General features: G+C 41.7%; 1 protein-coding gene across 4 annotated transcripts in view; it reads right to left on the reverse strand.

Annotated features, from left to right (window-relative positions):
• The window catches only part of TXNRD3 (thioredoxin reductase 3), a 29,193-nt gene extending 16,501 nt beyond the window's left edge, over positions 1 to 12,692 (reverse strand). The window contains exons 1-2 of one of the 4 annotated variants that reach the window (XR_014508419.1): positions 12,278 to 12,665; positions 2,730 to 2,790 (exon numbers count right to left, since the gene is read on the reverse strand). Coding sequence is in view for 1 of the 4 variants with exons in the window: in XM_083428769.1 (XP_083284895.1) it covers positions 2,730 to 2,790; positions 12,278 to 12,400 (184 nt within the window). In the remaining 3 variants the exon portion in view is untranslated. Of the gene's footprint in view, positions 1 to 2,729; positions 2,791 to 11,982; positions 12,251 to 12,277 lie in introns of those variants that run through there. The other 3 variants (XR_014508420.1, XM_083428769.1, XM_083428770.1) reach the window with 3 other exon arrangements.
• Between the last annotated feature and the right edge of the window lie 1,176 nt (positions 12,693 to 13,868).

Genomic DNA, 13,868 nt, shown 5'->3' on the forward strand with positions numbered 1-13,868 from the left:
AAGTATGGCAGATAAGAATCAGGAAAACATGTCATTCAGACTGACCACATCTGAATGAAAGACTCATCATGGTTTAGCACTATGGAGAATGAGCTTCAGCAATGCTCCATCTTCTTCAGCTACATGATCACAAGCAGATTATAAATTTCTCTGCATCTGTTTTAGATTAACTGCTGTTTAGTTTATAGTCCAAAAACGTAGTTAATCTTAACTATGATTATTTGAAGCAAGGCAGCTTCATAAATTATGCTTTGCAGTTGACCAGTCTTTACTAACTATATTTAAGATTGATCCATGTGCCTCAGCTCCAGCAATGCAGCAGATTGCAGATACAATTATTCATTCAGTCATTCAGTCATTCATTTTGGGCAGTTTACATGAAAGAAGTGACTTAACATCATGAATCTAACAAGAACCTGAAAATTCTCTAAATCTAAAATCTAACATTCCAGTACAGTATGAAATGCAAAGTACCTTGCTGACAAATAAATAAACTGATCAATCTATAAAGCACTGTGCAGAGGGCAAGACCTATTAAGCTGAGGTAGCAATCTATGGCCCCTGGGAGGATGCCCACCTTTTGGCTTTAGCCAAACCAGAGTCCCAACATTGGCTGCACCATGGCCATGGAAAATGCTGCAGTGATAGGGAAGGGGATCTGTCAACAGATCTCCCTCCCTGACATCAGATTGTGAGCTCCGATGTCAAATTTCCCCCTTCCCTGCGGCAACTTTTTCGTGGCTGTGGCTCAACCAAAGACAGAGTGACTATCCCAGTGCTCCAGTATGTCCCCCAAATGCAGAGAGATTTAGACTAGCTCACGAACTGGTCTAAATCTCTTCCTGTTCTTCCACTCACACTGTTTCCAATGGAAGGGAAAGTTGTTTTTTAATCCCTGTAAAGTAGATGGAGACGCACAAGAACACTCCTCCAACCTGCCAGCACAAGCCCAGCAGTGTGCTAGATGGGTAGTGAAACCACCTTTAGATCCTCACAACCTCAACGTTGCATCATTAAGGCCTGGTTCACATGTAATGTAACACCACATATAATATAAACTGGGATTTATCACAAAGGAGTAGTGTGTTGATGCACACTGCTGAAATGACACCCCCTTGCTTCTCCCTTTCCAAAGCTAGGAAGAAATATACTGCAGACTAGCTTAATGATACATGCAAAACAGCACTCAGTTAGGTTGGTGGCAGGGGCATAAGGCCAGCCTCCAATATGTTTTCTAAAACAGGGTGGGTACAATTTAATAAGTGAGCTCCAAGCATGTTGCTCATTCATGTTAGACCATGGCTTATTTTTAGCAATGATGCAATTTTAGAGCAAACTGGGCTTAAGCCTAAGTCAGTAGAATCCTTTTTGCACTTCAAGTCATAATTCAAACACAAGACCAGTCTCAATTATAAACTCATAAAAAATTATGTCTCTGTAGAATTGTAAGCCTTAGGATATAGTGATACAGTTCAAAAGGATTTTACTAAACCTCGTGTTCAATTATTGCATGAAGGTTTCATATAAGAGACAAGAACTCACTTGTTTCCTCAGCCTGGCTTTTCAACTTTGATGCATATTAAAAGTCAAGACATATTCAAAACAACACCAGCCCTTTCTTCCAAATGTACCCCTGTTTTTAATGTTCTAGTCTGCCTTTTGACCTAGATTGAGGCTCCAAGGAAGCTCACAAATGGGGTATCAACAAAACAAATGATTGCTCAAAACAAAAACAAACCTCGATCTATAGCACAAAGAATATAGCCTATGAAGGCAGCAGTTACTTTGTTAATTGGTTGTATCTAAAAAAAATTTGTATTTTACTATTACTATAGCTTTCTTTTAACTTGCTGACAAGCAAAATGTGGCAGAACGTGCATCAAACCGAACTATTCATTTAATGTTTTGGTACCTGACACATTGATTAAAGCTAAAAGAATCCAAAATTAGCATCATGTTGCTGTATTGGTCCAGATCATGCAACACACAAAAGAGGTGAGGGGAAAACATTTAATTTGGTCATCTTATATTGGTAAAAAGAATTAAGCAAGCTCTCATCTTACCTGTGGGTTACCTTTCATTCTGCCTGAGAGCTCTGTGCAATCAATCTTATAAAGATAACATTATCTAGGTAAAAGCCCCAATGAATGGTGGATTTTACTGAATAAGTAAGCCTACAACTATGCTTTAAAAAGCCAAAACATTCACTCCAAACTAAGCCAATGCAGTACAAAATAGATGAAAGAATTAAGAAAGAGAAAGAACTTCTGAAACATTTCCCCAGGATGGATCAGAATCAGCACTATCAATCTGAGAATGCCTGGGCTCAACAATAAACTCAGATTATAGTTGGTGCTAGAATTCTTGCCAATGAGTCAGCAACTTTATTTCTGAAGTTTAGATATGTCAATCATTAATAAGTTGGCAACCAATACAACAGATAATATTTGAAATAAAGGAGTGTACATTTACATTTGCAACAGAAACTGCTTCGTAAGAACAGAGCAGACACAGTCCTTCAAAATTCAAAAAAAACGACAAAATTTTACTTCCCAACACAAAACTCACTTACTTAAAATCCAAAATTAAGTAACTGGATAAAAAATACATTTTGGGAGTTGTTTTCTTTCATGCAGACTGAAAGGATGCCTTCATTCAGTAAAATGGTGTGCATTTGTGTAATGTATCTATGGTTATCAACAATGAAATAGCAAGTCAATTTTACTTACCAATCTTGTCAAGTTCCAGAACACTGTATTCTATTGCCAAAGATTGAAAGAGATCTTTCACCTGCAAAAATAAATATTTTGTTTTTAAGTGAGACCAGGGAAAGGCATAAAAATTGAACCTTTATTTCTCATTCAATAATAGTGCAAAAAAAATTCTTATGAAATTATACAGTGCACCTGTAGGTAACCAGCAAGTGCTGGCTATAACTGTTTATGACATATTATATGGAAGATTGCTAGTTTTCTTTTATATAATTTAAAAGCACACAAAGCCATTGGCATGCTATCCTGAAATGTCCCATTTCAGCATTTCTACTGGCTAATGGCAAAGGAAGAACCGCCAAGAGCAGTTTTCCTTTGGTCAGGGCATAGCCTCCCCACCAGAAGGGCTCCTCTCCACTAGCAGAGGGATCACTATGTGCTATCCTAACCCCTTTCCCATCACCGCTGTGGGGCTGGATAGCATTGCAATCCCATACCCACCTGATTCACAGAAAGCACCACTGAACTGAATGGGACTTCCTTTATAGGACAGGGAAGTTATCATCACAAACTGCTTACAAAGCTGGTTGTAAGACAAACTTTTTGTGAGAATATTTTTAATGTATTACTATTAAAAATATATACATATTCTCCAAGAAAAAAAAACCTATTTTGTAGCAGTTATTTTTTCCATTAAAGCCACTTATCAAGTGAAAGCAATTTACGGAGGCAGAAAGCTAGATAATTTCAATCTACTGGTTATCTCTTTGTAAGATATTTTATTAAGAATACAGTGGTACCTCGGGTTATGAACTTAATTTGTTCCAGAGGTCCGTTCTTAACCCGAAACTGTTCTTAACCTGAGGCGCGCTTTCGCTAGTGGGGCCTCCTGCTGCCACCTCCGTGCAATTTCTGTTCTCATCCTGGGGCAAAGTTCGCAACCCAAGGTACTACTTCCAGGTTGGTGGAGTTTGTAACCCAAAGTATTTGTAACCCGAAGTACCACTGTACATCTGTGTTATACCAAATGATGTATCATAGTGGATTTTAACCCACTGTTGTTTTATTATTTTCAAATAAACCATCTTCAGAATTGTGCAACACTTCAAATTCAACCATATCAAATTTGAACTTCTAGGGCTAGATCTAGAGAAAGCAGAACAAAACTCCACTCATGCAACACAGAGTTTGTGGCTCTCCGCCCCCACCCCCACTTTGCATTCCACCCTCCTCCTCTGCAGAAAGAGGCTGCAGAAGAACAGGGAAATCAGAGTTCAGCAGGACTGCTTTGTGCAAGTACAAGTGCCTTTCTGCTCATGTAAGACATCTCAGCATCCAAGTCCTCGATTGTTTGTACCTTACTTGTGAAAAGGAAGTTAATGTCTAAAATACTCTCTGAAACCAGCTAATGATATTGTCTGGGTTAAATGGCAATACCCTTTCTACCTAGTATTTCTGACAACTAAAGGAACTGTGTGTGCATAAGGTAGGGTTGCGATATTTCAAAAAGTAAAAACCAGGACACTCTGTAAGTTGTTGAACTTTTTTTAGACAAAACCCAAAGTTATTGAACTTTTTTTTTTTTTTTAACAAACACACCAAAAAACATGATTTTTTGACGGACTTGTCTAAGATCCAGGACAAAGCGCCACCTTTCGGAAATTCCCTCTGGATGTTAATTCCGCCTCTGAAATTCCATTAATTTCCGGTGAATTCCAGATGTATTGCAGCCCTAGTATAAGGGGTCCATTACTCTTTGGATGTAGCTTTTCAAGTTTTTTGTTTTTGTATTTACTAATTAGTTGTTTCATTGGTATTACACACCAGTACAAATGAATATAATGTCTGCAATTTTCTGGTTAACTTAATAGAGATATAATAAAAAATAGCTCACAATGACCCAGTTTATGTGGATTAATAACAAGCCATGGTTTAACTGAAAGCAACAAGCCATATGGGCTTGTCATTAACTCACAAACATGATTTGTTTCTCCCAAACCAACCAGGACCATGAAGTTGTGGCTTGATCTTAGCTTGCTGATTCTGGTTTGTTCTCAAGCAAACACATGATCCAAGGTTCAAATGCAATAAGCCATGGTTTCTAGGCTTCTCATTCCCACTTGTACCAGGGAGGAGCAAAGCATATTGCTACATGTGAATGAGCTGTCATGCAAACAGCTGAAGTGTTTGCAGTTAGTTATGATTTCTTAAAAAGATAACAGAATGCAGTAATGTATGGCCGTTTGCTGCTATTGATTAGCAAAGTCAAATATGCAATGATGGAAAGAAACTTCTTGTTATAATTGAAGCCTACTGCAAAGGTATTTGTCACAAGCTCTTTCCTCAACAGAATAATGGAGGCACACTAATGTAAAAATTAATATTGTGAAATGGACTAAAAACAGAAAGCTCTTGGGAGAATTGCACCCATTTCTTAGGTACAAAACAGAACAAATTTTTTTTGTGAAGGAAGTAAAGTAAAGGTAAAGGTACCCCTGTCCGTACGGGCCAGTCTTGACAGACTCTAGGGTTGTGCGCCCATCTCACTCAAGAGGCCGGGGGCCAGCGCTGTCCGGAGACACTTCCGGGTCACGTGGCCAGCCTGACATCGCTGCTCTGGTGAGCCAGAGCCGCACACGGAAACGCCGTTTACCTTCCCGCTAATAAGCGGTCCCTATTTATCTACTTGCACCCGAGAGTGCTTTCGAACTGCTAGGTTGGCAGGCGCTGGGACCGAACAGCGGGAGCGCACCCCGCTGCGGGGATTCGAACCGCCGGCCTTGCGATCGGCAAGCCCTAGGCGCTGAGGCTTTAACCCACAGCACCACCCGCGTCCTGTGAAGGAAGTATTGAATGTTAAATAAAATATAATTATGAATTTGCATATTTCCATTGCTTGTATTGGATGACCTATCAGGCTTTTCATTAGTTTTTTTGGTCTTCTACAAGCTGTCTAATCATGGTTTTAATTTATTTATTAATTTATTTATTTTAATTTATTATTTATTTATTTATTTTTTCAAAAACCAAAAACCCACCCTGCTTTATTCTCATCAGCCCACTAGGCTGATAAAACTGTGCAATGTAAAATAGAACTGGTTAGGTGCGCCCAAATGACTAGTGCTACATTATGAGGCAATTGCAAATGCTGGGGTGATGGTGAAGATATTATCAAGGATTAGCCTTAGTAATAAGCAATTCCTGCTTCTTATTTCTTCTTAACCATTTTAAGGATGTTAACAAGGGTGCAATAAGGCACCAGTCCTCCCTTCAACAAATCCATAATTTCTGGGTCACAAGCTGCAGGCCCAATATTAAGGAAAAACTACATAGGAACATTTGCCAAGTGCTTATTTTACCCTTGAATTATTTCCTCTCTCATAAAATGATAATTTATTGTAAATATTGCTAGTGTAATATTCAACAGAAGCAGCTACTGTGGTAGTTTAAATGAACAGTACTATTAAGAGAGTCTGGTGTGATACTCTACTTTCCAGAACAATTCTTGGCATCTGATCTGCTTTTTGTTCTTCTAAACCAGTTCACCTACATTAGAAACTGCTGTGTAGCTAATTAGCTGGCTCCCATGGCTGCTACTTTATGAGCCAATTAGGATTTTGTAACATAAATTATGCTGACTTGGATACTAATTATATGCATGCATGCACACATATTTATATTCATATATGCACTATTTTTTTAATTAAATTTCTATACAACTCTTTATCCAAATATCACAGGGCAGTTTACAACTTAAAAATACAAAATGAAAACACAAAATAACACAAAGAAACAAAAAAAAAACCCTCTCACAAACACATTTAAAAGGCCACAGAATGTTAAATCAGCCAAAGGCCTGGTTTATGGAGATACATTTTTGCCTGGCGCCTAAAGATATGCAACAAAGGTGCCCGGCAGGCATCCTACAGGCATGCTAAAAAACTGCTGTTGAATTTGATGGGCATATGCGATAATCTTTTCACAAATCTCAAGTTTCCAGACTGTTTGTGATTGTGTATTTGCCTGTTTATCACAACCTCAGAAAACAAGAATGTGCTACAGTGATTAGAATAAGCGGTTTGTGCATTATGACTTACCAAAGATAAAATTTGAGTACTAGTCCACTGATTTCAATGTGTCTACTTCAAGCATGACCCACACTGGGCATCAACCAGTATATGTGTATGTTTTCTGTAGAGAAAGTCTGTCATAATTCATATACGTTTATTACAATAATTCTATCTGACCTTTTGGCTTCACAGGTGTAGCAGAGGAAGCTGTCTTAACTGATTAAGTCAATATTGTCTACACCAGGAGTGGAGAAGCTTTCTGGCCAGGAGGCTAGATCTTTAACTCCCCACCTCCCATGGCCCAACTTTGACAGGTGGGTGGGACAGGTGGGCAAGGAATTCAATCTTGCTTTCTGCAGCGATAGGTTGCACAAGTGAATAAGTTCACTTGTGCACCCAAACAAAGCAGGACTGAACTCTCTGCTCATCATTTTCTGTGGAGATCAGCTGTGCCAATGACTTCCTTGTGGGGAAGTTGCTGCACAGCAAAACTAAGCAGATTTGAACTCCACACCCATCAGCTGATGGGAGTTCAAACCTGCTTTCTGCAGGAATATGCCATGTAAGCAGCCAATCCAGCCATGTATCTACCTGTCTCAATACGACATCAGTTCTGGGGCGGAGGGAATGTCTCACCCCCAACATTCAAAGGTATTTTATATCTTTACCTATAACAAAGTGGTGGAAGCTGTAACCAACAGCAGATATTAAAACTAACAAACATCCATAATTAGAACAGAGGCAAAACCAGCAGCCAGCAATGACCTCTAAGCCACATCCAATGCTCCAATACTTATCATCCAAGATGACTAGCCTATCAGTGAATATGCCAAATGGTTACAACATGAAGCTCTGCAGGCCTTCCTGGATTCAAAGCAGCCAGCCACACACTAGGGGAAACCACCTTATAATGAATCAGACCACTGGGTCCATCTAGCTCAGTATTGTCTACACCAACTGGCAGCACATCTCCAAGGATCTTTCCCAGCAGTAGCTGGCGATGCTGACATTTGAACCCACAACCCTGTGTATGCAAAGCTGTGGCCTCTATACCTAGGAAATATCTGTCTCTAGAGCTCTTTGTTCCTGCTAAAATTGTGTCATTTTTCTTAAAATTGTAAGTGCATGCTATTGAATTATGTTTTAAAACATAAGTATTTCAACAAAACACGTTTCAAAATGAATGCATAAACTCCAAATGACCTTAGCCCGCAATCCTATACACTTTTAGATAGCAGTAACTTTTGAGCAGAGATGCATAGGATTGCACTGTAAGGGCAATACTTTTGACCACTAAAAATTCTGACAGTTTTTAAACAGCATATAAAAACAACAGCATGCTTAAGTGGCATGTTGTTTTGCTTATCATAAGCCAATCAATTTAGGGTAATGGGGAAAGTTTCTAATTTAATGTTTTCCAGAAAACTTGTATCACTGCACTGATATAGAAGAGCTGAAGAAAACGCTTACCTCAGAGCTGTGGAAGCCTGGGGAAAACCTTGGAAAAACATTGGGAACCGTCCCCTGAAGACTTCTCTTCAGTTTTTTTCCAAATGGAAAATTGCTTTGAGGAACATTGAAAACAACTCCTCTGGATAGCTCAGCTGGTTAGAGTGTGGAATAATTATAATCATTTGGGATAAGTGAAATGGTTTAAGGACAAGGCTTTACTCAAAAGATTTTTTCTTCAGATTACATGTGAAGATTTTTGTGTATGGCAATCTATATCATTAGAGAATGATAATTCCTGTGAATTCAACATTCAAATCCAAGATGCACTTCTGCACCTTGCTGCTGCTATCTATATGCAAGCAGGAAAACAGGGTCTTGGTGGCTTCTGAATGGCTCCTTGCTTTTTTCAGGTGATCTATGTGCTACCTGGAGACACCAGAACCAAGCATACCGCGTGTAGCAATCTACAGTTATCTCTAGTATTACAGAAGTACCTTGGAAGTCGAATGGAATCTGTTCCAGAAGTCCGTTTGACTTCTAAAACATTTGGGAACCAAGGCACGGTTTCCGATTGGCTGCAGGAAGCTCTTGCAGCCAATCGGAAACCGCGTCAGACATTCAGGTTCCAAAGAAAGTTCAAAAACTGGAACAATCACTTCCAGTTTTCGATTATTTGGCATGCCAAAACACTGGACTCCCAAGGCGTTTGAAAACTAAGGTACAACTGTACATGTATTCACAAATGTAAAGAACTAAGGCATTTCTACTTCTGAGACTGTGATCTAATGCACGCTCATCTGAGTGTAAGCTCCACTAAAAAGATACGTCAGAGAAAAATTTTAAATAATTGCTCTGTGACTTTCAAGTTGCATCCAGCATCACATGAGTGGAAGGGACCTTATGCAACCAATCTTTCCCTCCCCGCCCATCCCCCATCCCCAACAGGATTAGGGGAGAAAAATTGCCCAACACTGTGGGCTGTGTCTTAACAAGGTTACAATGGGAGGTGGAATCACCCCAAATTAGGCAAAGGAATACTGCAACACTCGTCCGAAGATCTCAGGAATAGACTATTTCCTCCTGGTGGTGTCCAAACTTTTTTCAAAGAGGGCCAGATTTGATGAAGTGAAGGGCCGTGGGGGCTGACCAAAGTCCAAAGTTGTTGACCTTTTTTAGGATTGAAGTTGTTCAGCTTTTAAAAGGATTTTACCCCAGGAAATAAACTGCCACAGGGGCAGGATTAAACAGACCTGTGGGCCAGATTAGGCCCCCAAAACGGACTTTGGACATGACTGTGACTACAGCATCATAAGACACAGCCCATAATGTTGTGTAGGTTCTCCTAAACCCCATAGAGAAGCTTTTCATGAATGCTCAGGAACAGGAGGGGATGGGAAAGAACTGTTGTTCATGGTGCCTTCTTCTGGTGATGTTAAATACAACCTTTCATAAATATACCAAGCAGTACAATGTATTATACACTAATTATAAATGACAGATTTTACATTGTTAAACCCTAACAAGCGAGGGATTGAAATTCTCTCCTTTGAACTAACCAACCAAATAATTGTCTGTTGGGTTCAATACTTTATATTTTTGTGGCTTTTCCTTATACATTGAAAATCAGCTTACTGTTACTAATAACTGCCAGTGGAGGAAAACAGAATATTTAATTTTATTATATGGTTAGCCAAATAATGCTACACGAAGAAACAATCACCAGCTTTTAAAAAAAGTACTATGTATCTAGAGCCACATAGTCTCCTAATCTCGACAAGTCCACTTTTTGACCCAGAAATCTTCATTTACCTTCTCACTCTATTGTTGGTTTGCGCCTTTACTATTATTTAGATAACTATTACCTGGTTTTACTTGTGTTAATTCACTATCAACATTTCACTTCAGCTCCCTAATTGCTTACTACTATGTTATTTGATTGTTTTCTGGTAGTGGAAGGGGATTTCAACACACAGTAGCCTATACTCATACTCAGTCTTGACAACTAGTTCAAGAAGAACATATGATCTTTTACCCATATAATTTTTTTAGCTCTGCTATGACTCATTTTTGGTATTAGATTGCTTCCTGATTTGGACCAGTTATGACTTTCCATACAGAGAGTAAGAGCTGTACAGGGCCAGGAAAACGCACAGAGTTCTGTTTCCACTTTTCCCCAGCCTTTCCTTTACATGTCAATGTGACATGCAAAAACTAACCACACTTGAAAACATTATGGTGGTCCATAAGCAATACTTTGACTAGGAAACCAATTAAATCATACAAATCTCTTAATACAAAACTTCCATTTCCAGTGACATGTCAAAAAGTGCACAAGTAATCAGAGATGAACATGTCATCTAACTGATCTGTTGTTCCTCATGATCATATTATAGAAGAAGCTTTAATCATCAGCTTATCTGCTTAAAGCATACATATTAGCTGCAGCCACAAACATAAGATAAAGTTAGAGACTGTCTCTTGCGGTTCGACTTGTTGCCCATCCCTAGTTCCATCAGGGAAGCCTTTATTTCAAAAGCTCTGATGTGGGCGCCTGACACACCAAAGGGAGAGAAAAATACACACCTTAATTAATCTTATTATTGTTATTATTATTATTTATTTACCACCCTATGATTACTTCAGGCTCTTCATCCCCACTGAAAAGATTTAACAGACTTCTGATGATCAAAACATATTTCCCTTGAATGACAGATTTAGCCAGTTAAATGCCTAACACAGCTGAGCTATCTTCAAGTCAGCTGAAGTGAACTTATTTTGAGCTACAGGTCCCAAATATGTCTTTTAAAAACACCATATTTAATCCCTATTTAATAGATACTGGTTTTACTGCCTTTTCTATTTCCAATCTTATGCCCCACACCTCTAACACATAACGTAAGTCAGGAATCACAACTGGATTCCACAAACTTATCAAAGACATATGACCTACAAACAGATCTGAAGTCTGATCCTGGACACAGTTGTCTGTTATTTCAATGAGGTTTCATTCCAAAACAGCATCTTTAAAATTTTAGTCCATTTGGTAATTAATTAGGAAACCCTAGCATTAAAGTTGAAAAAGAAGCAGAAGGGCAGTGGGTTATGAAGACTCGGACTTCTAGTTCAGGCCCACCTTGAATCGTGTCCTTTCCCCCAATAAAGCAATACCAGGTCAACATCGAGAGACAGTATGGTGTAGTGGTTAGTGTGTCAGAGGCAAGAGCGTGAATGAATCCCTACTCAGCCATGCAGCTCACTGAGTGACCTTTGGCCCAGACACCGCTTTTCAGCCTAACCTGCCTCACAGAGCTGGCAAGGGAGATTAAACCTATTTGTTTATTTCATAAAACCTATACACAGCCTGCTTGCAAGCAGATCTCAGAACGGTTTACAAAAAGCTAAAACCATAAAACTGTGTGTGTGTGTGTGGAAACTGCTACACATTACTATTACTATTATTAATTGAATTTATATACAGCATTGCCCCTATACCCGGAGGTCTCATGAACGCATACAATAAGTTAAAACACCGAATCAGATTAGAATTCGCACCAGCCTTTCCAAGCATCTGGATAGCCTTGCAAGAACGGGGAGGGCGAGGAAAAGGTGATTGCAATAGGAATGCCATTAGATAAACCAATAAAATCCACCGAGGCAGAGGGCGGTCGAGGCCCCTCGCCATTCCTGCTAGGCTCTGTCACTCGACGCTCACAAAGCCGACCCTGGTGGAGCCACTCCGGGACACTTACCCCGCAACCGCAGCCAAGCCTCAAGGGAGCGGGCTGTCCCGTGAGGAGGATGCGCGGGCGTCTCCGCGGATACTGAAGGCAGCAGAGCCCTGTCTGCGCGCCCCCTGCCCCTCACTCCCACCGCGGCGCGGCGCGAGCCTGCGCTGTGAAGAGGCGCTCCCTCGAGAGGTGGGGGGCCTAGTTCCCCCTCTCTCCCGGCGGCGGGCAGCGCGGCCTCCTCGGGCCTCCGACGCCCCCGCTGCCCTTGCCGGGGTCGTTGCCAAGGCGACGCCCGCTTCCTCCCTCCGCGCCTCACCTTCCTGCAGAAGGGGCAGTAGCTCTTGCTGAAGATCATGACCCGGTGGGAGCTGATCAGGCTCCGCACGCGGAGCTTCAGGGCGTCCCAGTCCGGCATCCGGACCTGACCCGGAGGCGGCATGGCTGGCTGGCTTCTCTGGCCTGAGGAGGAGCAGAAGAGACGGCGGCGGCGGCGGTGTCTGCGGCGATGAGCCGCTATGGCTAAATGCAGCAGCAGCGGCTGCTGCTGAGGCGGTAAACTCACTCGCCCTGCTTGCGCATGGGCAGTGGGGGCGGCCCTCGACTCCGCCCCTCTCCGCTTTCGCCCTCAGGGGAGCGGGCGGGCCCGCCAAGGGGCCTGGAGAGGAGGCGGGAGAGGGACGATTGAACCCCTCGGCCTTCCTCAGGGCGGGCGAGCAGGATAAGCCCCCGCCAGGGATGGGCCCTTGAGCAAAACGGGAGAGGAAGGGAGGTCAGGATTCTTGGCGCCGCGCAGAGGTTTCCCTGCCCGTGTTGCGCAGTTGTGAAACGAAGGGTTACTCTCGAGGAGAGTTCAAAGGACATTTCCCGGGCTCGCGCACTCTTCCCTCCGTCAACCCAAATGTGGAATCTCTTAATGATAATAATAAAGATTCAGAAAAGGGCGACCCAAATGACCGAGGGGATGTGGCAAGTTTCCCTGTGATGAAAGGTTGCATCATATAGGACTTTTTCGTGTCAAGAAAAAAGGCATGGGGAAAGTGGACAAAAGTTTTATTTGCTCTGCCATAGCGCCTTTCAGACTCCACGAAGCTGCATGCTGGAAGTTTCAAAATGCGTATAAATATTGCTGTGTAAAGCACCCTGGCTTCAAGTTAGAAGAAAGGAGATTCAGACTCAACATCAGGAAAAACTTTCTGACAGCTGCTCGGCCGTGGAAGGGACTCCCTCTGGAGGTGGTGGGCTCTCCTTCCTTGGAGGTTTCTAAGCAGAGGTTGGGTGGCCATCTGTCATGGATGCTTTAGTTGAGATTCCTGCATTGGACTAGAAGACCCTTGGGTCCCTTCTAACTCTTAAGATTCTATGAACCTCTTTTTCACACAATGCATGAGCTGTGGAACTCGCTCCCACAAGAGACAGCCACCAACTAGGAGAGTTATATCAGCAGCCCCTAGCCACAAGGGCCGTGTTCTGCCTCCACTGTCAGAGGCATTCCGTCTGTGAATATCAGTTTTTGGAAATCGCAAGCTGACAGAGTACTGTTGAGCTCAGGTCCTGCTTGTGTGCTTCCCACAGGCCTTTGGTTGGCTGCTGGACTAGAGAACAGGATGCTGGACCAGCAATCGTCTTGCTGTTGTATCCCAGCAACTGACATTGAGAAGCATGGCTCCTCTGATGCAGGAGGCTGCACATAGCAGTCAATAACAATTGCAGACACAAGTGTCCCTGTTTTCCAGGGACAGTCCCAGATTTACAAAAGCCATCCCAGTTTCTGATTTGATACCAGAATGTTCCACTTTTCTTTAAGACATTCCTATTTTCATCAGAGAAATGTTGGAGGATATGGAGTTATGTGACACCCCCCCCCCAAACCAAAGAGATAGGTAATCATACAACCTTCAGAAGACATC

This window comes from Podarcis tiliguerta, assembly GCF_965153285.1.
Source record: "Podarcis tiliguerta genome assembly, chromosome: 2".
Lineage (NCBI taxonomy): Eukaryota > Metazoa > Chordata > Lepidosauria > Squamata > Lacertidae > Podarcis > Podarcis tiliguerta.